The following is a 24,069-nucleotide window of genomic DNA, read 5'->3' on the forward strand; positions in this document are numbered from 1 at the left end:
AAATTTAGATAAGGTAAGATACTTTTATCGTTAGTTTAAAGTAAGAGGGTCTTAAGCGCCAGTGTGGATAGTAAAATATTTTTTTTCATTTAAGAGAAAATTATTAGGAGTATTTTCATCTAACTCACTCTTATTATTAAATTTTACTAAAATAAAAATTATGAATGACATTCATTAGATATAATCTACAAAAATAAAAAAAATTCGATAATGAATTTTTCCAACAATAAAAAGAATCCAACGTGTTAAAAATATAACATTTTTCTTTTGTTTCGTTCTATGCACCATCAATTTACAAATAGGTAGAAATTCATGTTGCATCCACATGCATCATCGTCATGCATGCATTGACGCATAAAACAAAATATATCCACAAAAACAAGAATCTAAATCTAACTGCTACCATTGTTCTTTTTCCTATTCTTTTCTATGAGTATTTTCTCTTGGACACAATCCTGATCAAAACATGGCTGAACATTGATGTTATGTTTAAATTTGGATAATTTATGTCATAAATACATTTGAGAGAGGAAAATAATAAAAATGATGATTAATTGTTTGTTAAATTTAATTTTCTTTATAAGCTACTTTGTAAAAACATATTTATCTAAAATATTTTTCTTTTTTCTTCAGTACTTATAAATTTCTAGTGTATATATATAAATTTCTAGTGTATAATGTTATATGAAAAGTAAAAATATGAATGTAAGTGTATGCTTCACATTAAATATAATATAAAGACTCATAAATTAAATTTGTTTTTTTTTAAATAATATTAACTTTTTTGTAGATTATATTTTATTAGTGATGTATCTTTTTAATGAATCATTTCATAATCACGTGTTCCTTTGAGCAGATAACATTCTAGCTAATATTTGCATTGACTGTTCTTGAATCCATGTCTGCCAAACCTAATTTGTATGACAGTTGATGCAGATTCCTAACCTTGGAGAAATGTGCTGTGACTTTGATTTTTCTGATACCGTAGGGTACATTTTTCAGACACTTGGAATCTTTGGAAAGAAAGAAAGAATGTTAGTTAGGGTTTATCCATATTCTTACATCATCCCAATATCACAAACAATTAAATTGCAATTATATCAAAGCAAACAAGTTTTTACTCAAATAAAAGAAATAAAATGAAGCACATTAAATAAGTTCAAACTCAACGCAGTTCAGTTTGTGGCATAACATCTTTTTGGCTAAATATATCAATAAAAGATTCTTTTTCAAAAGATACTAAGATCTAATTAAACTTAAGTTTTCTATTCTTACTTATCATAAATCATAATTTCTTTTAGAAAGAGTTATATTTAGTAATTATAAGGTTTAATATTTATTTTGGTATCTGGATTTGTAGGGTGTGTTGGCTTTATTAAGGAGGAAGTTCACCGGAGAGATGTAAACACCAATAAGATATGAACCCAACTATATAAAGGGTCGACTCCACTCTCTATCTAAAACTTTAAGACAATGAGTTAATGGGTCTTTCAACTTTATATACTAGGACGCCGAGCGCGACTTTTGATGATGTGGCAGATTGAGTTTATTTAACCCTAAAACGCGAAGGGGTGAGGGTCTTTGGTTCTTTGGAGGTGCATCTCAGAGGAGATCTTGGAGGGCTACTAGGACTCGTGGGAACACTCCCTTCTTCCTCTTGGGTTCTTCATCTTCTTCCATGGTCATTTTGTAAGCTTAAAGGATCTCCATGGAATGGAGAGTCAAACCGATCTTGTTGGGGATAGATGTAGTCTTTGAATTCTTGTGTATTTACTTTGTCATTTTTATCCAATGTGTAACTTAGACACACACTTAGATTTCCAACATAAAGTTGTCTTACCTTTCTTTTAAAAATTCATAAACGTCCTGTATTTTGTAAAAATAATTCACGTTAATTATTTTTCTTTTTTTTTATTACGTTAAAAACGCTAACGATAAAGTTGTCCTGGTAAAGAAAATTCAGTGACATGCTAACGAGAAATTCATTAAAAAAATAGTAAAGAACTGAAGTCCCTGTCATAATAATTCGAGGGTTACAAATCTCGATGAAACATAAAAGGTGCGTAAAAATTGAAACCAACTTGGGTTAGACAATGAAAGAATGGTTGGTTGAACTATTAAAGAACAACATCTAACTATTTGCAAGGCCAAATACCAATATTCTTGGTTGGTTTCATCATCTGAAAATTTTCTTTTAATAACTATTCTTAGTTTTGATCAACATTTTAAATACTGTTAGCCACTTCTATCGTTTTGGTTTTCCCAGTGTTATGTGTGATGTCTTGATTTTCATGTTTGACAGAAGTTTTGTATTCCTTTTCTTAGTTTCCAATCAATGTTGCATGTGACGTGGAAATTGGGCTTCCAACTTTAGATGTAGTTGGTTCTTAAATTCAATATTTTTTTTTATTATACCCTCTTTGTATAACACATGATTGATTCTAATCTTTGATAAATATTTTAAATGTTTATGCAGTTTTTATCATAATGAAGAAGGATGATAAACTATTCTGAAATGTAATGTAGTGTAGAAATGAGATGAAGAACAATATTAATGATTTTGTACTTATAGAAACTTTTACATTATTGTTATTATGTTAGAAACTTTTTTTGTTTAGATATTACTAAAAGGGTTAGACGTTATGTTTTAAAAAATTTTGTATAAGGTTGGATTTTTTTTTATCTAATATAGTTTGATTACATAATGTCTAAATATGAGCGCTAAATTTAGATAAATAACATTATATCTTAATTATTTGTTACTTTTAATTATATATTATAAAGAAATTTCTTCAAAACTGATAATCATATATGTGTCTTAGTTACATACAGATTTTCGTATGTAATTACATACATATATATTTATATAAGTAACAATAATTTTTCTTAAATACTAGAAAAACACATTATTATAGGGAGAGTATTTTAGTGGGAGAGAAAAAAATATAAATATAACTAAAATCACATTATGTTACACAGAAACATTATAAGAACGATCATGATCTATTATTATGATTATTAATCAACAAAGACTTGTATAGAAAACTAAAATGATACATGCAAAAGAAAATAAATTGAGCTTTATTTTCAATACGATCTTAGATATCTTCAATCAAACGAACGAAGAGTGTGAACTGACAAACAAAGAGTGTAAACTCTAAAAAATGATTTCTAAAGAGAAATAGTATGTTTTAGAATCATAAATTTCGTTTATAAAACTTTCTTTTATATAAAGTTTTTTAATATTAAAATAATTTAATTTTACTATTTTTAAATCACTATAATTTTACAATATCATTTTCTAAGTAGATAAAATTGGTGGAACTCCATAAAAATATTTTTTCACTTGCCACAACTGAATGTATAACCAATTACGTGTCTTTAATTATTTTTATTTTAAAGATAATAATAAATATTTCAAATAAAAAAATTTATATAAATGCATATGGAACCATGGTAATAGGATAAAATTCAACTTTAGTATTTTGTAACCATAAATACGTAACCTTTTCCATTCATCCACTCAGTTTCATTCATATGTGATGATATTGTTATGACTCTCTTTGTTTTTATCATTTTGTCATATTGATATTTTATATTTAAACTTAGAAACATGTATGTACGTAACATTTTCTTCGATTTTACATCGAAACTATATTATCTTATTAAAAAACTTTAAATCTCATGTCAATTGAATATGAAGTCTTGAACCAACATGTACAAACTAACCTTGTGAAATTAAATTAGAATTAAACTCAGAATAAGGTGAAGTTAGAGTTTATCTCCACTCATAATACTAATTGATGTGAGAATAACAAATTTATCATTTGAAAAATTAATTAACTCGAGATAATATATAATATATAGTAATAATAACATTGGAAAAAAAATACCGAAAAAAAATTAATAGAGAGAATATTTTAGTGAGAGAAAAAAATGTATATATAACTATTATCTGGATCCAATTTTACAAATTAATTAATGTGTGGGTTTAAGATAAAAAATCTAAACCTAACAATAATTAGGGTTCAAATATATGACAAGAGAACCTTCCACCATAAACGAATCTCAAACATATCAAGTCATAGTAGAAAAACTCTATTAGAGATAACAATTTTGGAAAAAATTATTTAAGAAGGCAAACCTTGTACATTTGTACCATTATATAAAGAAATTCTTTCTTTTTGTGTTTTCAATTTCATCTTATAATTAATATTTTTTCAAAATTAAATTAATTATTTTATTATTTTTATTCTTTTAAGTGGTTGTTAATTTAAATTTAATCCTTTCTTTAAATTTTATCTTTTAAGTTACTGTTTTTTAAATTAAAATAGTATCTTATCGGTTTCTTAAGTGGGTGTTTATTTATATTAAATTTGATTTTAAATTAAAATAATTATATTATCATTTTTTAATGAAAATTATTTTTTAAAATAAATCAATTACTTACTGTCAAAAAAAACACACATACTTTCACTAATGTGAAATATAAATAAAAAGTCATACAAATGGATCAAATCACACTATTAAAACCCTTATTTAAGAACCCATTTATTCTATTAGAATATTCCCCTTATGGTGTTCAACAATCAATCTCCAACCTAGAGTTTTTTTATATAACATAGTTAATGTATACTAGAATATTGCTAAGTTTGGCTAATTCAAATCCAAATTTTCCTAACTTTCCTTAGTTGGCACCTAAGAAAGACAGATTTGGACCATGCGAATCCAATGACCTATAATTATGGCATACTTAGTCAAGATGAAGATATATTGGTGAGAGATATTTGCAACATTAATTCCAAAATTGAAAATGATGCTAAGCATCATTGGAAGGAATTAGATAATTAAGAAAGTTTTTGTTCAAACCAAGGGACTCAAATCCCATGAAGGCACTCACAAACACACACACACATAGTGATGAAAATGATTAGCATAATATTTAATGACTTGAATGTCCACATTTTCCAAAAAGGAATAGGGCCATGTGATTCATTTTATGTGGGGTTTGCACTTTGTTGTTCCTTCTTGCTTTTGCAAAAGTTGGGAAATTGGAGGGTTGAAAAGTGAGTGGTTGAGGCATTGAAATGAGGGAAAGTGGGAAGACATTCAAAGGTGCCCTCTTTCATGATTCCTTTCTTAGATGGCATTTGGTCCACAAGGGAACCTTTTCTCACCTCTTGTGTGTTGCCACAACCTCATTTAATCACTTAATTAATCCCACATTAAACTTCCAACATAGGTTAATCTCTTTTTTCTTTTTTTGTTTTGCCTTTTGTTGTTGTTTTTTGGCCTCTTCTTGGTCAAAGAGACAAAAAGAACGAGAGTTGATAATTAGATCAAATTCTTTAATAAAGTTTCTCGAAGGTTGGTTGAAGAAGGTTGGGTGAGGCTATCGGCTAACAAATACGACTTTCAAATTTTACTACATTATTATATATTTTCTATTTTTCATTAGTGCTTTTGAAATTTTATTTCATAAAACTTGTTTCATAATAAATTTAATGTGCTTTAGGAAATCTATTCTGAAAATTTTGAAATTTTAAAGAACTTGTTCCCAATGATTTTCGACATAAGTAGTCCGAAAGTCACGGGAGGTGGTGCAGGTGGAAATTATGGAGGTGCAGGGAGAAAATGTTACAGTTTATTGGTAAAGCAGAATTGCGTCGAAGCCCCAGAACATTACCACACACACAAAAAGCATTCGTTCCAAACAACTGAGAAAACAAAGAAAAGGACTATTGCTTTATGCACCTCCAGAAACTCTTCTTGCACCTTGATTATATTGAAAGGATGAAATTAATCTTTAAAATTTCGTACAATTTAAAAATATTCAGAAAAGGAAATTTAGGAAAAAAGTATATTTCGGAACAGGAATTCTGGAATATATTGTCCCATATTTCTGGAATAAATACTTTAGAATCGATGTTTCTTTATTCATTTTAGAATGTCTCTTCGTGAACTTTATCACTTTTTCTAAAACAATTTTAAATTTTAAATTAATTTCAAACTTTTTTTTGTTTTTCATTGCAAAGTCACTTTATAAAATAATTTAAAATATATGGGTCAATTTTAGGAATGATTTTTACGAAATAATCCAATTTTTTTAATACATTATAAATAACATGGTTTAGAAATTGGTGGGATTTTAAAATATCAATTATTTGATTCCACTATAGTAGGGGATGCAGAGAGAAATTATGATGGTACAAAAGGTAGTTCACTGACCAAAAAGTCTAAAATGCCCCATTTTTGAAACTGGGCTCGTTACCCTGTTATATTCTTTTTGTTAAGTACACATCCCTTCTTGTTTTTGTGACCCTTCCCAAAATTAAAAATAAATTCAGAAAGTGTTGAACTCAGAACTTCAACAGATTAAATTCCAAAAAACAAAAATAAATATTATTATTTTTCCTTTTTGTTAGGTTTGCATAGTGTGAAAAACATGTTGAAAAGGCAAAGTCATATATTCCTTTTTGGTGTAATTTTGTTAGAAATAATATTTGTTATTATATTTTATATATAAGAAATACTCTATCAAAATTAATTTCTTGCTTGATATAGAATAGGGATATAGTAAAAAAAGACAGAGAAAAAATGTAGGAAAAGAGGTAGAAGATTCAATGATGATTAAACATGAAGTAGTCAAAATCTAAATTGATCAAGAAATAATATGCAATTGCATTCAAACATATAAATTATTTAATCATTTATCAACTAGACTTTTTTAAGAAAGTGTATCTCTTATTTTCTGTAACAGTTTTATTAATAAAGAAATAAAAGAATGACACACTTTTATATTTATTTTACATCTAATATAACAATAAAATAGTTATGAAAAAATTAACTTTTATATATTTTTTAAAATAATATTAAATAATGTAAAAAATTTTATTTGTAGAATGTAACATCTCAAAAATATAGTTTTAAACTATACTTAAGAGTCCTTACATTCACAATAAACTAGAACAGTTACATGGAAAATAAAGTTAACTTACAGTTATCCTAAAATAATCATAAATTAAAAACTTTACAGAAACCTATACTGAAACAAACCATAAGAACCAACCGAACGGTCATACAAGCAGGGTATTACACCAAACGGCCCTACACTAATACAAAAATAAGCATAAGACTAACGGTCTTACTCTAACGGAAACCATCCTCTCCTGCCAACGTCTGCCCCAGAGAACCCTAATCACTTACTGCTCACACCCACAGGGTGATCATTGCAATGACAAAGACGACCGAACGAACAACATGACAAGACAGGAAATAAGGGTAAGTTAGTGTAATTTAAGTAAATATGTTAACATACAATTCAAACAAACATATAACACAATCATACATATACAAAAATCATACAAGCATGTTATAACCGACCACTTTTACTCTGACTGTTCGGACTGTATGATTATGTAGCTACGACCGTTCTTGCACTCATGGAAAGGTAAACTGGAAACCTCACGAATACCATAGCTGGAAACCCAAGCAGCTACACGAGGTTAGCCCTTCATCCCTCACTGTAGTTGGAAACTGCAAGCTACAACATGAGTTTAGTCCGTTAGCTGGAACCCCAAGCTATACCCGACCAGGTCTCCTGCTATTCTCACCACATGCGTCACCATTCTCTACTTGAGACTCGGTGACCATTAGAATGTCAGGATGAACGCCAGCTTAGTCTATCCATATTCATACTTTTATCACATTGAAAGACATTCCTCCTTGGAATTCTCTTTCATATCCATATTATAAATATATCATCATACCTTCACATTACATTACAATTATCATACTTCCTTTTCCATAACATCCTTAAATAAAAATCACACAAAAACAGTAAAACAACCCCCACCCTTGAGCACAACCGAACAGAAAAGATCAACACCACCTATAGACAAGGCCAAACAGGAGAAACTCTCCCTACATATGAACATGACCGAATGGTCATTTAAAGAGTAAGACTCAAACAGGAGTCGAACACTTGAACTTATACCGAGCACTTATGATTTAGAACGAACACTATTGGCTTAGACCGAACGCCATTGGCTTAGGCCGAACACTATTGGCTTAGGCCGAACACTATTGGCTTAGGCCGAACACTATTGGCTTAGGCCGAACACTATTGGCTTAGGCCGAACACTATTGGCTTAGGCCGAACACTATTGGCTTAGGCGGGACACTATTGAAATAGACTGAACATTATTAGCTTAGGCCGCACTCTATTGGCTTATGCCGAATACTATTATCTTAAACCGAACACTAATGACTTAGGCCGAACACTATTGACTTAGGTCGAACACTATTAGCTTAAGCCGAACACTATTAAAATCGAATACAAGTACAAGACTGAGTACTACGAAGAGACCGAGTGCTAGCACAAGACCGAGCACTTATGAGACCGAGTGTTGGTATCTGACCGAGCACTACCAAGACAGTACATGACCGAGCGGTCATTAACAGTTAAGGCCTATAACAGACCGAACGCAGTTAAAATCAAAAACCATGACTCGACCAAATGCTATGTTCAATTGAATATTAACACAAGATCGATCGGTCATTAACTGATAATCCACAATAGCAGAACTTAGTTAAGACCGAGCACCAGAAAAAGCCGAACGGTCAACTAAAGACCCTCAGCAAATTACATAATTCTGCAGAATAACTGCAGAAGTATGATCAACACCAAACCTTACCAATTTCACTACATTCTCCCAACTTCTAATCCTCCAAACGTATGTCATATACATCCCTACACATTAATTAAGAATATCTAAGTCTTTCTAACATCATTAAGAGAGTTTCATCACAGATTTGAGAGTCAATTCTGCAGAATCATGAACTCAATGATCGAGAATCAGATTTCCTAGTTTTTGGTACAATTCTGAGTGTCTTAAGGATTCTAACAAGTCTTTAAATAACTGACCCAGGTTTCCCATATAGATCAAACTCAGACCAAACACAAATCCCTCTATTTTTACTAACACACTTCCTTCAAATTTCACTCGGTCACTGAATTAGAATCAAGCATAAACACAATCATCATAAACGCATCATCAATATTTCATACCAACAACACCAAATACCAAATCATTCAATTTCATACACATGCATAATCATCAAACAACATATTCATACATCAAAACCAAGTAATTAAATTAGCTAACTTCCCTTACCTCTTAACTGGACCGAACAGCTCTACCACTTCAGAAATTTGCTCTTAACACCAGAAAATCTCAAGAACCTATAGTTCGCCGATTTGCGGTAATGGACCAACCCAAAATACCAGAAAAAGTGATCAGAATCTAAGAAGAAGAAGCCGATGAACACATGAAACTAGAAACTTGGCTTGCATGTGCGAGGAAACAAAATTTTTAAGAAGAGGATGAACTTACCGACTCTAAGCTTAATTTTTGATCGGTGGAAGAAAATGATCTTGACTCCTAGATTGCTTAAACGATGGTTGTTTGAGGAAAAATGAAAAGAGATGAAGAATTTCTAGAGAGAAGGAGGAGAAAAAGTAGAGGCTTGAGTTTTAGAGAGATACAGATTCTAAGAAAAATGAGATGACCAACGGTTTGGAAATTTCTATAAAATGCTCAATCTCTTTATTTTAGACATTTGTCCCTTCCTTCCACGTACAAGGACTGACATAGAATAATATTTTTTTATATACACATTTTACAATGAGTTGTTTCTTTATCATATAAATTATTTTATTATTTATCATTTACGTTTTATAATTACTTTCTTAAATCAAATTATTTTACTTTAATGCTATTTATTTATTTTTTTAAATTAATGACAATGATCAATTTGCATGCATGTTTTTATGCATTCAATTAAAGCATATTAACTTTTGTTGAGTTAGAGAGTATTAATTGAAATTAAAAGTTTTACTCAAGTGGGGTTTCGTTTCTCGGGTGGCTTTGATTATGTTTTGTTTTCTTTTGGATTTCCAGTTTTGGGTAAAAATTAAAACTTCTTCCTTGCATTTTCTTTTTATGTCATTCACGCTGTGGGAAATTCATTTTCAATCATCAAATACAATTAACATTACATTAAAATTTAACAACTTATTTAATGGATTTTAGTAATACTTTTGGTTTAGACCCAAAACCCCCCACATATTCAAAAAAATTTTATTCATGTAATTTAAAAAGTTATATATATAAGAGATTCACTTATGGAAAAAAATTAATCTGACGAATGAAAACTATAAATATTAATAATTTCTAAAAGGTTAACGTGTTTTTCATAACTTTAACATGGATTTATGATGCTGATGAGTGCATATTTATGTCCACATTTATCCTTTAAAATTCAAATTTTTGATGGGATAATTGTGCTTAAATGGTTGATTTTAAGTGAATTTGTGATGATTGGTATTGTTGGGAAATAAAAAGACGTAAAAAGTGAGTTTTAGCGCATAAATTATTCTTGGATGTTCTAATGTTTATTTGTGCAGCTGAGAATATAAGTTTTATTGGTCCAAATGGCAATTCAAGGCCCAAAATCAGATTTTATTTGGAAAATTCAGAACGGGCTAAAGTGCAGATAGAAGAAATTTCAGGGCATTTATGCAATTTTGAAAAGTTAGAAAATCTAAAAGATAAAATTCAGTTGTTGAATTTAATTTGAGAATATCAACAGAAAATATCTTCCAAATAATTCCAAATAATTTTATCATTATCTAAATCTTTTAGTTATTTGGAAGATATAGGATATAAGATAATTGAGTTAATATCTATCAAATATTCTTTAAAACTGATTTAATCTAATGAATATTTGAAAGATATAATATATCAACAGAAAATATCTTATCAACAAACTATTCAGAGTCCAAGCCCAATCAAACCTATATAAAGAGACCCAAGGGAGGCAAAAAAAGAGGGGACTTCACTTCGTTCATTCTCTCATACTCCTCTCACTTTTCTTTCATCTTGTATTCAACTCCATTCATGGAGAGCTAAGCATCTAGGACTATTCTACTGTAATTCCATGATGGATTCTGAGGTTACGTTTGGTTAATGCAATTGTTTACTTTGATTATTGGTTTAAGTTGTTCTCTCTATGTCTTTCATCTCTCTATCTTGTTAAAAGTAAAGATTTTTGCATCATAATGTGTTTGAATCTACATGCATATTGATTATATGAGTTTTAGGGTTTCTAGATTTAATTGAGAATGTACTTTGGTTGGTAGTAATAATTTCAACTATAATCAATTGAGAATTTACTTTGGTTGATTAACTTTTAAGTTGGTTAGGAGATTTAAGAATAGACATGATTAAACACAATAGAATTTGATTGAGAATGTACTTTGATTGAATTTATTGTGAATAATCTAAAAAGATTTTGCATTTGATTGATTGAGAATTTACTTTGGTTAAATGGATGATCGCCCTCAAATTAATTAAGAATCTACTTTAATTAATTTGAAACTTAAACAATAATCAATTGAACAATTATCCGTGAATAACCGATGATGAATCTATCTTGGAAATTACTTTTATTCATAAGCATTGCATAAAATTCATAAGAGTCAAATATTCGAAAGCAATTCCGTCTTTGTAGGAAGACGACTCAGGTTACTTTAGCCCTATCTACTTTCTTAGATACTACTTGGCAATACTGAAGTTGCCTTGAAAAGTAATATTAATTTGATAGTGTCAACGACAGCGTATCAGATGCATTTATTATTTTTTTAATACTTTTATAATAGATAATTGCCTTTAGATTATAATGGATAATTGGATAATAAAGTAATTCTATAACGATCACTCTAATATCATGTGAAGAGGTAGATTTTAGACATAACTTAACTTTATAAAATTCAACCTATAAAATAAAGTTTATACTTGTTTATATATTATAAATTAATCTTATTTATATAAAGTGGATATAAGATTTTATAATAAATTATACAAAATTAAATAGTTAAATTTTATAATGTTTCGTAAAAGAAAATTTTAAAAAATATAAAAATTATAAGAGAATATAATTTTAAAAAATAAATAAATTGTAATTTTATTTTAATTTAATCTTAGAGTCTATTTCTTTTTTCGAAATTTCAATTTTTTATTGAAAAAAAAGTTAATTTTTTATTGAAAAAAAAGTTAATTTTTATTTTTAAATAAATTTCAGTAAGCGAGTAGACTTTTATGACTAATTTTTACTTTACTTATCAATTAATTATTGACATTCTATGCTGTATTATTCTATATTTTTATCTGACTTATTTTTATTTTGCTTATTCAATATTCCTAATTTTTTCCTAAACACTGTTTCATTTTTAACCAGCTTATTTCTCATGACAGATGGCAATTTCGAAGAGAAGAAAAGTCACGTGTCGCAGGTCAACATCGCCATTGCACAGAGGATTGACCCTTTATTTATCCGTTCACCGACGTTGACTAATGTTCAACCCTTCTCCAAAACCATAACCAACACAACACTCTCAAATCAAATCATAAAAACAAAACGGTAATTTAATTTAACGACGCTTTCGCGGTACCGTCCCCGTTACTTAAAACCGTGTAAAACCCCCAACCACCGCCTCCTTCTTCTAAGTTTTCAGATCTACCCTTTTTCTTTTCTCCCGTTCTCTTTCGCTCTAGCTCTTCGATGGCTTCCCCGGTTGTTGCCGCCGCCGCGAGGAGCGAACCGCCGTCGCGGTCGGTGGATCCTTCGCCGTTGTCCTCCCCCGACGTCGGTGATCGGAGCGATTCGTTCAATTCCTCGGCGAACAACTTCTCCGATAACGAAGTTCAGGTACTTCGCTAATCACCGTGGCTTTCGATTTCGTGCTTGGTGCATTTTGCTATTCTTCGAATTGATGCTATGAAGTGTCGTTTTTGACTTGATCGAGACTTAATTGAAATGTCGTTTGGCTTGAACGCGGAGTTAATCGAAACAGATAGTAAAATCTATGAATTATGGATTTTGGTGCTATAGGATGCCTTTGTTCTCTGGAATCTTCTATTTTTTTGACATATTAACCTGAAATTATATTGCACTTAATTGAAACTTAAATGAAGTTTCGATTAGCTGGAGTGTGAAGCTTTTGAAATGATAGTTCAATTTATTGTTGAGGCTTCGGTGAGACCTATGAATTCTGGCTTTTGATTTTAAAGGATGCATTTTCTATCTGGAATCTCCTAATTTCGACACACTTCACTTGTTTAAAATTGATTTGTCGTTTAACCTGAGTATGGCATTGTTAAATTTGGTGTCGGGGGTTCTGTGAAACTATGAATTCTGGCTTTTGATGTCACAAGATGGCTTTGCTCTCTGGAATCTTCTATTATTTATCACATTTAACTGAAATATATTTCTTGTTTGAAGTTCGATATGTTATTGATCAATCTATTTTTTAGTTGGCGACTCCGGACGCATTGAAGAGCGAAGAGTATCGTCAATTGTTCCATCTCCCCCCTGAGGAAGTGAGTGATGCTCCATCTTTCATATAGATATCTAATGTATAATTTTATGCTTTGTAGTTGGTTTAGTGGTCATCACCTATAATGAAGTAGTTGGCAATCTCTATGTCTTTCACATTACCATGTTTTATCAATCAAACTCTTAAATACTCCATTTCCATACTACCTAAAACTGAAGTCTATATATCAATCATTTTACTTTGCCAATATCACACCAAGAAATAATTTTTCCTTGCACTATTTATGCATATCTAATTCTTACAACAATTTTAGATGAACCACATTGATGAAATGAGAGTTGTTAGGAATTTGGTCATTTTTTAGTTTTTTGGAGTTCAAACTTGAGAACGTACTGCGATTTGATTCCCCATTTGTTTTATTGTAATTAATTTTCTTAATTAAAGACACTTCTTTTGCATTCTTATTTTCCTTAGGTCCTTATTGAAGATTTTAACTGTGCCATCCAGGAAAACTTACTTATTCAGGTAATATTTTTCTCACAACTTTTTGGTATTAACTCACAAATAGTATGCATTATCCTTTAAATTTGAAGAATTCTACGTTATTTTTGCTTGGTTGAAAATAAGTTCAAATGCATCCACGGTTTGAACAAATAGCATTTTCATTTGTTTTCCTAATGATTTGTTAATTGCTTGTTGTAGGGTCATATGTATCTCTTTGTCAACTTCATTTGTTTCTACTCAAACATATTTGGATATGAGACAAAGGTAAAGTGCTTAATGCAAATCTTTGCATTTAAATATTCTTTTTAACTCTTCACGGGAGGAATTAAATTTCAATTTACCTATAATATGTTTATAAGTATAAGATATGTCTCAAGCTTGTTCAATGTATATGCGTATTCTACTAAGTCGACTTTCTGCTAGTCTGATATATATGTATTTTCTTTCCCTAACGTAATTTGTGTTTGTGGTGTTGATCTTTGTAATTTTCTCTTTAGTCATAGGAAGGATATCTAAAACACTTGAGACTACCTCAAATTGTTATACACTTAATTATGCTCACCTAAGTGGCTTCTGCTTTTAAATTGTGTGGCAGAATTTAGTTTTCTTCTTTAAGTTATTTTGGTAGTTGTTCACTTTCTACTACCCATTTATGTTACATTTAAGTAATAACTAACTAGTGGATGAAGGGTTGGATTTTTAGTAGATTCAATCAAATATGAATTTTAATGGAAAACTATCTCATCTCATGACTTTTTTTATTATCACAAGTTTTTCATTTTCTTCTGCTTATTGGAAATATCAATGCTTTTCAGAAAGTAATCCCATTACCTGAAGTCACTAGTGTAAGGAGGGCAAAGACAGCTGGGATATTTCCCAATGCCATTGAAATTCATGCTGGAAACAGGAAGGTGTGTTGGACATGGAGTACATTTATGCAAGTTGTATTTCAATTAATTTATGTCCCTAATATGACTTTGCTATTTGTATTTTCTGTTGTACTGTGCTGCAATGTCTTAACCCATGTATTTATTTCGCAGCACTTCTTCGCATCCTTCCTATCACGTGATGAAGCTTTTAAGATTATTAATGATGGATGGTCACGACACAGCAATGGAGCCATAATCATGGAGCAGAAGGTATTTGCTACAGAACTCTATCTTGATACTAGTTGTTTATTGATTTTCGTTCTCTTGTTAGTATATAAACATTATAAATTTGTATGTTGGCAATGAGGTTGATTTTAGGAAAGAATGGTGCCCCTCTACTGTAGTAAAATCTGGTGATGGGTAATGGGTCAGAGAGAAGGTACTAGTTTGAGAGTTAGTTTGGAAGCCAAGGAGATGCTCAGTCATTAATCAACAGCAGGATATTGTATGGAAAGTTTCTTGTAGGATTTTATATGTTGAATATCTGTTTTTTTAATTTTATTTTAGGTATCTCTCTTAGGTTTTCTACATTATCTGGATCAGTCTTTAGCTTATGGTCTTTTTGTTACTTTGTATTGAACAAAATTGTTCTGCATCCTATATTTGCCAAACTAGAGTAGTAACACGGATAATTAAATTTTTCTATTGTTTTCATTGTTGTTTTCCTACTGGGAACATGAGTCTGTCTTTCACAGAATGCATTGCCTAGCTGTTATGTGTTGAAAAATATTGTTTCACTTATCATTTTCAGCATTCAGTTTCTTTGGAAAATTGCATCTTTTGAGCATAATAAGATCTTATAATGCAAATCCGTTGGTCAAAATTGCATTGCTTGTACTGTTACCCTCATTTATTTATTTTATTGCAGGAGGCAATGTCTGAGTTCAACAGCCAAGATAATGGAATTGTAGCTGTTGAAAATGTCAAAAGTTCTGATATACCTGACAATGCATCACTCCCCACTGACCTGTAAGTTAATGACCATTTTGTATGTTGCTTATATAATTAGATTATTTTTGGTGTGCAACTCACTTAGCATTTACTTGTATACGTGAACCAGGAGCAAAGATGCAGGGTCTCCATCCATTGTAGGAGACATCCCTGTATTGGGGGGGGATTCAGAGATGGAACAACAGGTTGGTGAACTTGAATTGAATAATGATGCTCCAAGTGAGAGTTGGAATTGGAACGAGGAGGATATTGATGCCCCATCAAGTGAGTTTGTAATATATGTTATATATATATATATATATATATATATATATATGTATATCTATGTGTGCATGTGCGTGTATAATGATTTCATGTTAAATAATCAAATGTTTGAAGTTATTTAGAAATTGCTCTAATGGGAAATAACTCTAATTTTGTTTCAAATTGTTCAAGGGATACCTGATATAGTGATAGTTATTGTGGGAAAGGTGTTTGGGTTATAGATAAAAGGAACACTTTTACTGGGTTATAGATAAAAGGAACACCTTTACTTTGCTGTGGAACGGATTCAGAATTTAGACTGCCACTCTGCTATTGTCCTGTGGACACTTGGCTTGAATTGAACGAACAATATCATATCATTAGCTATTTAAAGAAGCTATGCAACTTTTAAAGAACAAAAGAGGTAGATATTGCAAACTTTACTTCTTTGGCGTTGTAACTTCTTCAGTATAATTTCAAATCTAGGCATGGTGAACCTCACTATTCTGGATTGTATCTGTAATAAACATCTCTTTTCTCTTCCCGTTTCTTTTTCTAACCCCAGTTTTTTCAACGTTTTACATAATTTGTGCACAATGGTTCTGTTTCCTTATTAGTCCGTTTTCAGTTTATGCTCCTATATACACATACATGTGTACACATGCACCCATAACATGAATCAATCTTATGTCAACATATAATTTTCTTTAGGACAAATTTCTCACAATATAACCCATTGAAGTGAAGTTTCTTTTGTCCCATGTTTTATAAAATTTAGAGCATGTTTGAACCTAAACTCGGACCTTAAAATATTTGTAGACAAAAGTACCAAAATATAGGAAAGTGTGAACGGTTTGATTACATAACTATTCTTAGATAAAATTTTATTGACATTTGGTATGCAAGATCAATATGTGAATTACGAGTTGGACGGAAGTAAATTACATACTCTAGATTTGTTTAGTGGCGTGCTTAAACCCTCAAACATGCCACTTGACTTGTGCTTCTAGGATGTTGTTAAAGAGTGTTGAAAAACTTATGGTACCATGTTTAGAAGAGAGGAACCGAGAAGAAATATAATGAATTCTGTGTTTTATCTCCCCATTTAGTGTAATCTAGTAACATTTCTAATATAGTCAAATCATATGTCTAACACTCCCCATTTAAGCTAGAGCATATTTATCATATGAGATGTGCTTGTTACAAATGCCATCAACACAAGGTCCATTGAGAGATTGTTAGGAACCAAGAGAAAGGAAATGACAGAACAGGACTAAAAGAAGCAAAGATCTAACCCTCTCATTACTTCCATGCCTAACAGAGACTTAGTGAATATGTCAGCCAGTTGGTTGTGAAGCTGACAGAGTAAATCATGACATCTAGTAGATATATCCTAAACACGACTTTCTCTTTGTCAAAGTGACAATTAATCTTTAATATGCCTTTTCCTTTCAAATCACATCGTTAAGACTCCCCTCAAGGTGGAACATATGTATCATACGGTTCAAGTTTGTCAAACATGGTTAGAGGACATAGTGTCTCCCGTATAGAAAAATTGGGTAGATGACACCACAGCTGCCGGAGGATCTGGTGGCTGCTGAAAGAAAAAAAATGGTAATAGGACATGGCAGGTGCTGGAGAGCGAAAATGCTCAGAGTGTGATGAGTGTCAGAGAGCAAAAGTGATCATTGCACAACAAATTTAAAGAATGTAAAGAAAAATCTAATGAAAAATCTTTGCCCTTCCTTTGCCTTTGTTTTGTTGCTCATCCTTCTGCTTTTGTTTATACTTTTTTTGGGGCCTAATCCCAAATCTGTATTCTGCTTTACCACTTACCCTGTATTTCTTGTGTTATGTTCTATTTTGAAAAACTTCACAGTCCTTGAAGCCGCTGGACTATTAAGAATGTGTCTTTGGTGTTATTGATTTCTATGTTTAAGAATTTATCTTCTTTTAGTAATTATAGATATACATTTTTCTTGTGTATCCTTTTATTTGAGAATTTATAAATATGTAATATGAATTATTTAGCTTGATTTATTTTATTCAGAATAGTGGTCATCTTGCTATACATTCTTTAGGCCTCTATGTGCTACTATTAGGGTTTGATAACCATTGTATGCATGTGAAAAGGAGAAACATCACATGTGTAGATGTCCACCACATTTATCTTGTGGCATACTCTGCTATTGGTTCACCTTATACGTGCAACTAATCTGATGGGATTTTGAACTTATTTTCTAATATGCAGTTGATGAAGCATTTACATGCGTTGCAGAAGCAGTGTTTCCGGTATAATCTTACTTGTAAATCATTAGATCTGTTTTTTACATTTTTAAGGTTTCCGTTGTTATATTGATAAATCTTAATTTTAAAATTTAGAGATTTTCTCAAAGTTTTGGTTTTACACATTGCAGATAAAGGTTGAAGACTTCTTTAGGTACTTTTTCTCAGATGATGCTGTAAATTTTCTTGAGTCTTTTCACAAAAAATGTGGTGATAAAGGTAACCTGCATGAAACTTCTAAACCTATGCATTTCAATTGACAATTTTCATTTTCTAGTATTCCTTACCATTCTCATTGTCATTTAATATTATTTTAGGCAAGGAGTAGAATTAACTGATGTATTTCTCCATACATCATTGTTTGATGAGTTTCTTTATCTTTTTATTTTTTTACTTTTTACTTGTTTTGCTTTCAGACTTTAAGTGTGGTTCGTGGCATCCTCAGGAGAAATTTGGGTATGCTCGTGAACTGTCATTTCAACATCCAATAAAAATTTATCTTGGTATGCTTCTGCTGTTTTAATTTTGACGTACATTGTATAATTTTTCCAACTTACTTTTCACATACGTGTAGCCCATCGTATTTATAGGTTGTTGATTACCCAAAAGTCATATAAACTAATTTACATTGACATACATGTTCATGAGTTATGGAGCTCTTCAATTTTATAGGAATAAGTTTAAGGATGGAATCTAAATTTTGCAACCAGCTATTAACATAGTTATTATTGACTGAATATGTTTAAGTAAAGCTATGAGAAGGAAAAGCTAATATGTCCACAAGGTCACATTTTTATAAAATGGTGGAAAAGTAGACCTAATGATAGTTAATGGGACTCAGATGAGTGTTCTGTGTGACTAATTGAAGAACATTGGAACTAAATGTTTAATGCTAGCTAAAAATGTTGGCATCCTACCTATGTGCCAGTGGACATGACGAGGTTTCTTTTTCAGGAGCAAAATTTGGTGGCTGCAATGAGGTCCAGAAATTTCGTATTTATAAGAACAGGTTTTTTCAATGACTTTTATCTCAGTCTATTTATGTTTTACATGTATTCATCTTCCGCTCTCACTGCAATCTTTTAAGGTAAAGTTTTCAGGGAGCTTCTAACAAAAAATAAGCTAGCTAGAGGATAATTACGGGGATGGATGTTGTGGGTTGTGGGGTGGGTTGGATAACGTAATGAAGTGTAGCAATAGCATATCTTCCTGTTTTATTTGCATTGTAGCCTGGATAAAGCTGTGTGGTGCCAGAGTTTACACAGTTGATAGAAATGGAATTTTTGGGTCCTGCTAGTTGCTTGCTTTTTAAGAACTTGTGATTGGGAGGTGGGTGTATATTGGAGAGAAGGGGTATTTTTATTTAATTAACCAATTTAATTGTTTCAAATCAAGTATTATAAGTTTGGAATGGTGTAAGTAGCATACAAGTAGAAGCTTTTTGGTGGCTTGTTTACTTTGTTTTTATTTTTTTAATGTTGGATGATAAAAACTGGGTGGGACTTGGCATTGTTGATACTTATTATGTTATGTTTAAGAGTAAAAATGGTTGGTTTTTCTTCTCTTGTGCATTTTTATTATTCCTTCACTGTTTCAAACCGTGAACTAAGTTTGGAACGCAGCATACAAGTAGAAGCTTGTTGGTGGCTTGTTTACTTTGTTTTTACTTTTCTAGTCTCGGATGATATAAACTGTGTAGGACTTGGGAGTTTTGATACTTTTGTTATGTTATGTGGAAGAGTAAATAATTGCTTTTGCTTTGTGAATTTTATTATTCCCTTTATCTATTTTCTTGTGTTCTTTGTGATTTATTTGTCTAAAAGTTACTGCATTGAGTACATGAAATTGAAATGTAGTGTTTTTAAGGTGTTTATAATATGTTCTTATCTTGACATGTTTTTGTTATTTCATCCAGTCATTTGGTTATAGAGACATCTCAAGAAGTCAGTGATGTACCTTATGCAGATTATTTCCGTGTTGAGGTACGGATTTTCTTGAAACAATAATTCTCTAATGCACATTGGCTTTTAAGTAATTTAATTTTTGACTTATACATTTTTAATTAAATATTTCTTGGGTTATATTGTTTGAAGAAAAGTAAAGTTTGTTAGAGGGGCAAATTTATTGAGATTAAGGACGAAATATCTCTTCAGCAGAGGAACAAAAAGAAAAAAAGGAAGTGAATAATATCATCAACACAAAATGTTTCAATCATAAACCAATTATCTCTCAAGGTTAATTTAGGGAAGACAAATTAACGGTTTATATTGCATGGGCCCCACCTACTTTATATTGCTAGATACAACTACTTTTTTGGGGCTGCTTTTGGAAAATCATTTGCACATTTTACTGATAGTGGTACTCAGGGGGCTGTTATTGTGTCATTTTTAAATATAGTGGTCCCTTAAGGAATTAGGCTTCAAACATTTGGACTGTTTTCCATTTCTGGATGTCTAACTGATTAATGAGTTTGATTAATGTTTGCTGTTACTGTTGCAGTATAATCTCTGGTATTTGTATTTAATGTTGGATTATATACTCTTGACATCAGGGTACCTCAGCATGCATTGTTTTCACTTAATTAGTTACACAAGTTATAAATGAATTGCTTGTATCAATTTTGAGTAAATCAATCTACGTAGTTAAAAGATTACTATTTCATTACCCAATTTTGGGACTCCATGAGGTTGTTATTATTGAACTTTATTTTATTTATGAAGCAGTCTTCTTTTAGTTCTCTGTTTAGTAATTTCATTGTTAATTATGTTTCCCTTGAATTAAGAGTTTTTACTTATGAATGGTTTCTTTGTGAATTATTAGGGGCTGTGGAGTGTAGATAGAGACAAGGATGAATCCAAAGAATGCTGCATCATGCGCGTATATGTGAATGTGGCATTTTCTAAAAAAACTATTTGGAAAGGTGTGGGTGGAATTCTGATGTCTGTAATAAAAGATATTCAATATTGATAATATAATTCCTTATATTTTTCTTCTTCTTTTTTATTTTATTTTGATCTTCTAGTTTATTCCTAGTTATAGACATTAACATAACTGAATCATAGGAATTTTTTCAATAAAAATCATCTGTCTCCCCCTAAACAATTTTAATTTCTTTAATATTATTGGTTTTCTATTTTGTCTTGTCATCATGAGCTTGAAATTTCTTTAATTCCATGTCAATACAATCACAGGCAAAATTGTACAATCAACAATTGAAGAATGTCGAGATGCTTATGCGACATGGATGAACATGGTAATCTTGTGTTTGTGCTGTTTCTTTTATCATACAAATTTTGTTTTGCTGCCTGTGCAAGCTTTCTTTTGGATGTTTATTTGAAACTGTTTGATATTTCAGGCACATGAAAGGTTGAAGGAGAAGAACCTTGAAAAACAAGGTTTGGTTTTTAAAATTTCTATATCTCCAAAAAATTTGAAGTTCCTTCTGGGTTCCATACAACACTGTGTCCAGTAAAATGTCTAATTTTTTATGAGTTATGGTTTACTTTCGTGATTCTGAAAGTGGTTCTGCTGTTGTAGATCAAAACGGTGAAATAAATTTAGATAGAGAAGTGAAGACGGGAGAATCTTCAGAAGGATCACAGGAACAAAGTAACCCTACAAAGATACTACCTACATGCAATGCCTTGGATGCTACTACTACTACCCACAATGTTGGCTCTCACTTGCAAGGGCATTTAGCTGAACCATCATCTGTTCCATTGTTCATACAGCTTATGACAAAGTTCAGATCATCCTTGAAAAGTCAAAGCAATCTTTCTCTGCTTCTTGTTACTATTATCGCCCTGATTTTCTTCATTCAGGTGTGTACTTTAAACATGAACTTTGACACATTTATGTTTTTTCTCTTTATTATATAAATAAATTTCTGTCAGGATTCTTAGACTAGCAGTACTTGTGTGTTTTCTTCAAACTTAAAGTGTTAAAAAAATTGCACTTGCTAGCATCAAAATTGCACATTCTGTCACTTCAGTTTGTGACTATATTTTTCACATGACAACTAAATTTCAAGAATCTAAAATTCGTATTTTAGCTGTTGAGTAACATTGATATAATAGAATCATCCAAGCCCTCAATTCTCATGTTTTCTCTGGAAGCATCTTTGTTGGGCTTTAATGCTTTGGTTACCAGTTCTTTTTTTTTTTTTTTTTAATTTTGATTTTCTAATATCTGAGATTTAATGGTATGGTGTCTATAAAGATTTATCTTTCAGCATAATTCCAAGTCAATAATACTGATAACCTTTTATTCTCTGCAGCAGTTTAGCATACTTTTGCTATTGGCAAGACCTCAACACATACATATGAACACTCCTGTAGACTTCATGAATACTATGAAAAATGACATGACTAGAAATCCTTCAGACATAGCATGGATGGAGAAAAGAATCCATCACCTTAAAGATGAGATGTACATGGTTGAGAGTAGGCTTGAAAGGATGCGGTATGAACATTCACTTTTAAAAAAACAACTAAAGGATCTAGAACAACACAAGTAGCTACCAAATGTCATTGGTGAATTATAATATATCTCTCTCCATAACATCCTTTTGTATATATGCATGTGTTATATGGACATGACATTTAATTTGGTAAATTCATTCTTCCTTGTTGTAAATGAGGACGTTGTGTTCTACCCAGAGTAAAAAAAATAATGTTACTTATGGGTTGTTTGCCAGCATCCAAAAATAAGATTAATGCAATGTATCATTATTATAATTTTAAGATTAAATTGCAACTTTCGTTTCTTAACAGTTTGATTGCCATTTTGGTCTGCTTGATATTTTTTCAGTTGTTAAAATCTAGTATCTGGCTTCAAATTAATTGAAGGGTAAAATGACATTGACCTGTATATATTATTAGTAAAGGAAAAAGTGTATAAAATATTTCACTGTAAATAAACAAGTAAAATAATGCTGGAAATAAGAACTTAAACTGTTTGTTCGTTAATTTTTAAATAATAAATAAGTTCACGTTAAACATAATTGTCATTTAAAAAGGAAATAAAAACACGAAGATCACGACATAAAATTATATCATAATCATAAAAAAAAACTTATGAAAAAAATGCATGATTTTTATCTTGAAAATCATTACATAAGATAAAAATTTCATCATATTAAAAAAATTATTCAATTTACCTTTCAAAAAATATTTTTAATTTTTTGTATATGCTTTCTCTGGTCTATTTATATTAGATTTTTTATTATTATTTGAACTGACTTATTTTATTGGTGTTAGAATATTTTCTCAAATCAAACATATTACTTTAATCAAAAGCTAATTTTATTTATTTTTTAAAGAAAGTCTATGTAAATGTTAAAAATATCAGAAACACTATGAGTTGAATTTGAATGTTATAAACTCTACAAATTATTCATGATAGGAGTGATATCATGAAAAACATATTAGTCAAAAAATTAGATTTTAGTAAAAAAAAAAAATTAGATTTCACTTGTAGATTGCTATTTAGATTCTTAATGAAAGAATATCTATTAATAGTATAAATATTATCATGATTAAACTTGTTAAATTAACTTATCTGAGAGGAAGTTTAACGGGATTTTGAAATTTTTTAAAATTTAAAAGAAAGTTTAATCAGAAAGTTTAATCAAATTTTAAAATTTAATGAGTTTTTAAAGAGGATTTTGTAATTTAACGAGTTCTTAAATAAAATTTTGAAATTCGATGAATTTTCTAATTTGGATTTCAAAATACTATAAATTTAAAAATTGAATTT

General features: G+C 30.5%; 1 protein-coding gene across 2 annotated transcripts; it reads left to right on the top strand.

The window, feature by feature from the left end:
* The first annotated feature begins 12,432 nt into the window (after positions 1–12,432).
* Positions 12,433–23,081, top strand: LOC124833738 (protein VASCULAR ASSOCIATED DEATH 1, chloroplastic). Of its 2 annotated transcripts, none has more exons than XM_088094620.1 (18): positions 12,433–12,771; positions 13,377–13,442; positions 13,874–13,924; positions 14,102–14,167; positions 14,719–14,814; positions 14,944–15,042; positions 15,701–15,801; positions 15,893–16,047; positions 18,278–18,318; positions 18,444–18,531; positions 18,729–18,815; positions 19,267–19,321; positions 20,228–20,294; positions 21,133–21,232; positions 21,504–21,565; positions 21,668–21,707; positions 21,850–22,133; positions 22,592–23,081. In XM_088094620.1, exons 1-18 carry the CDS (start codon positions 12,625–12,627, stop codon positions 22,826–22,828), a joined length of 1,842 nt encoding a protein of 613 aa, XP_087950746.1. In that variant the 5' UTR covers positions 12,433–12,624; the 3' UTR covers positions 22,829–23,081. The 2 variants fall into 2 exon arrangements, with proteins under 2 accessions (XP_087950746.1, XP_087950745.1); XM_088094619.1 differs by having other exon boundaries at positions 12,434–12,771; positions 22,589–23,081.
* The last annotated feature ends 988 nt before the right edge of the window (positions 23,082–24,069 follow it).

This window comes from Vigna umbellata, chromosome 7 (assembly GCF_029865625.1).
Source record: "Vigna umbellata cultivar VRB3 chromosome 7, Vumbellata_1.0, whole genome shotgun sequence".
NCBI classification, from domain to species: Eukaryota; Viridiplantae; Streptophyta; class Magnoliopsida; order Fabales; family Fabaceae; genus Vigna; species Vigna umbellata.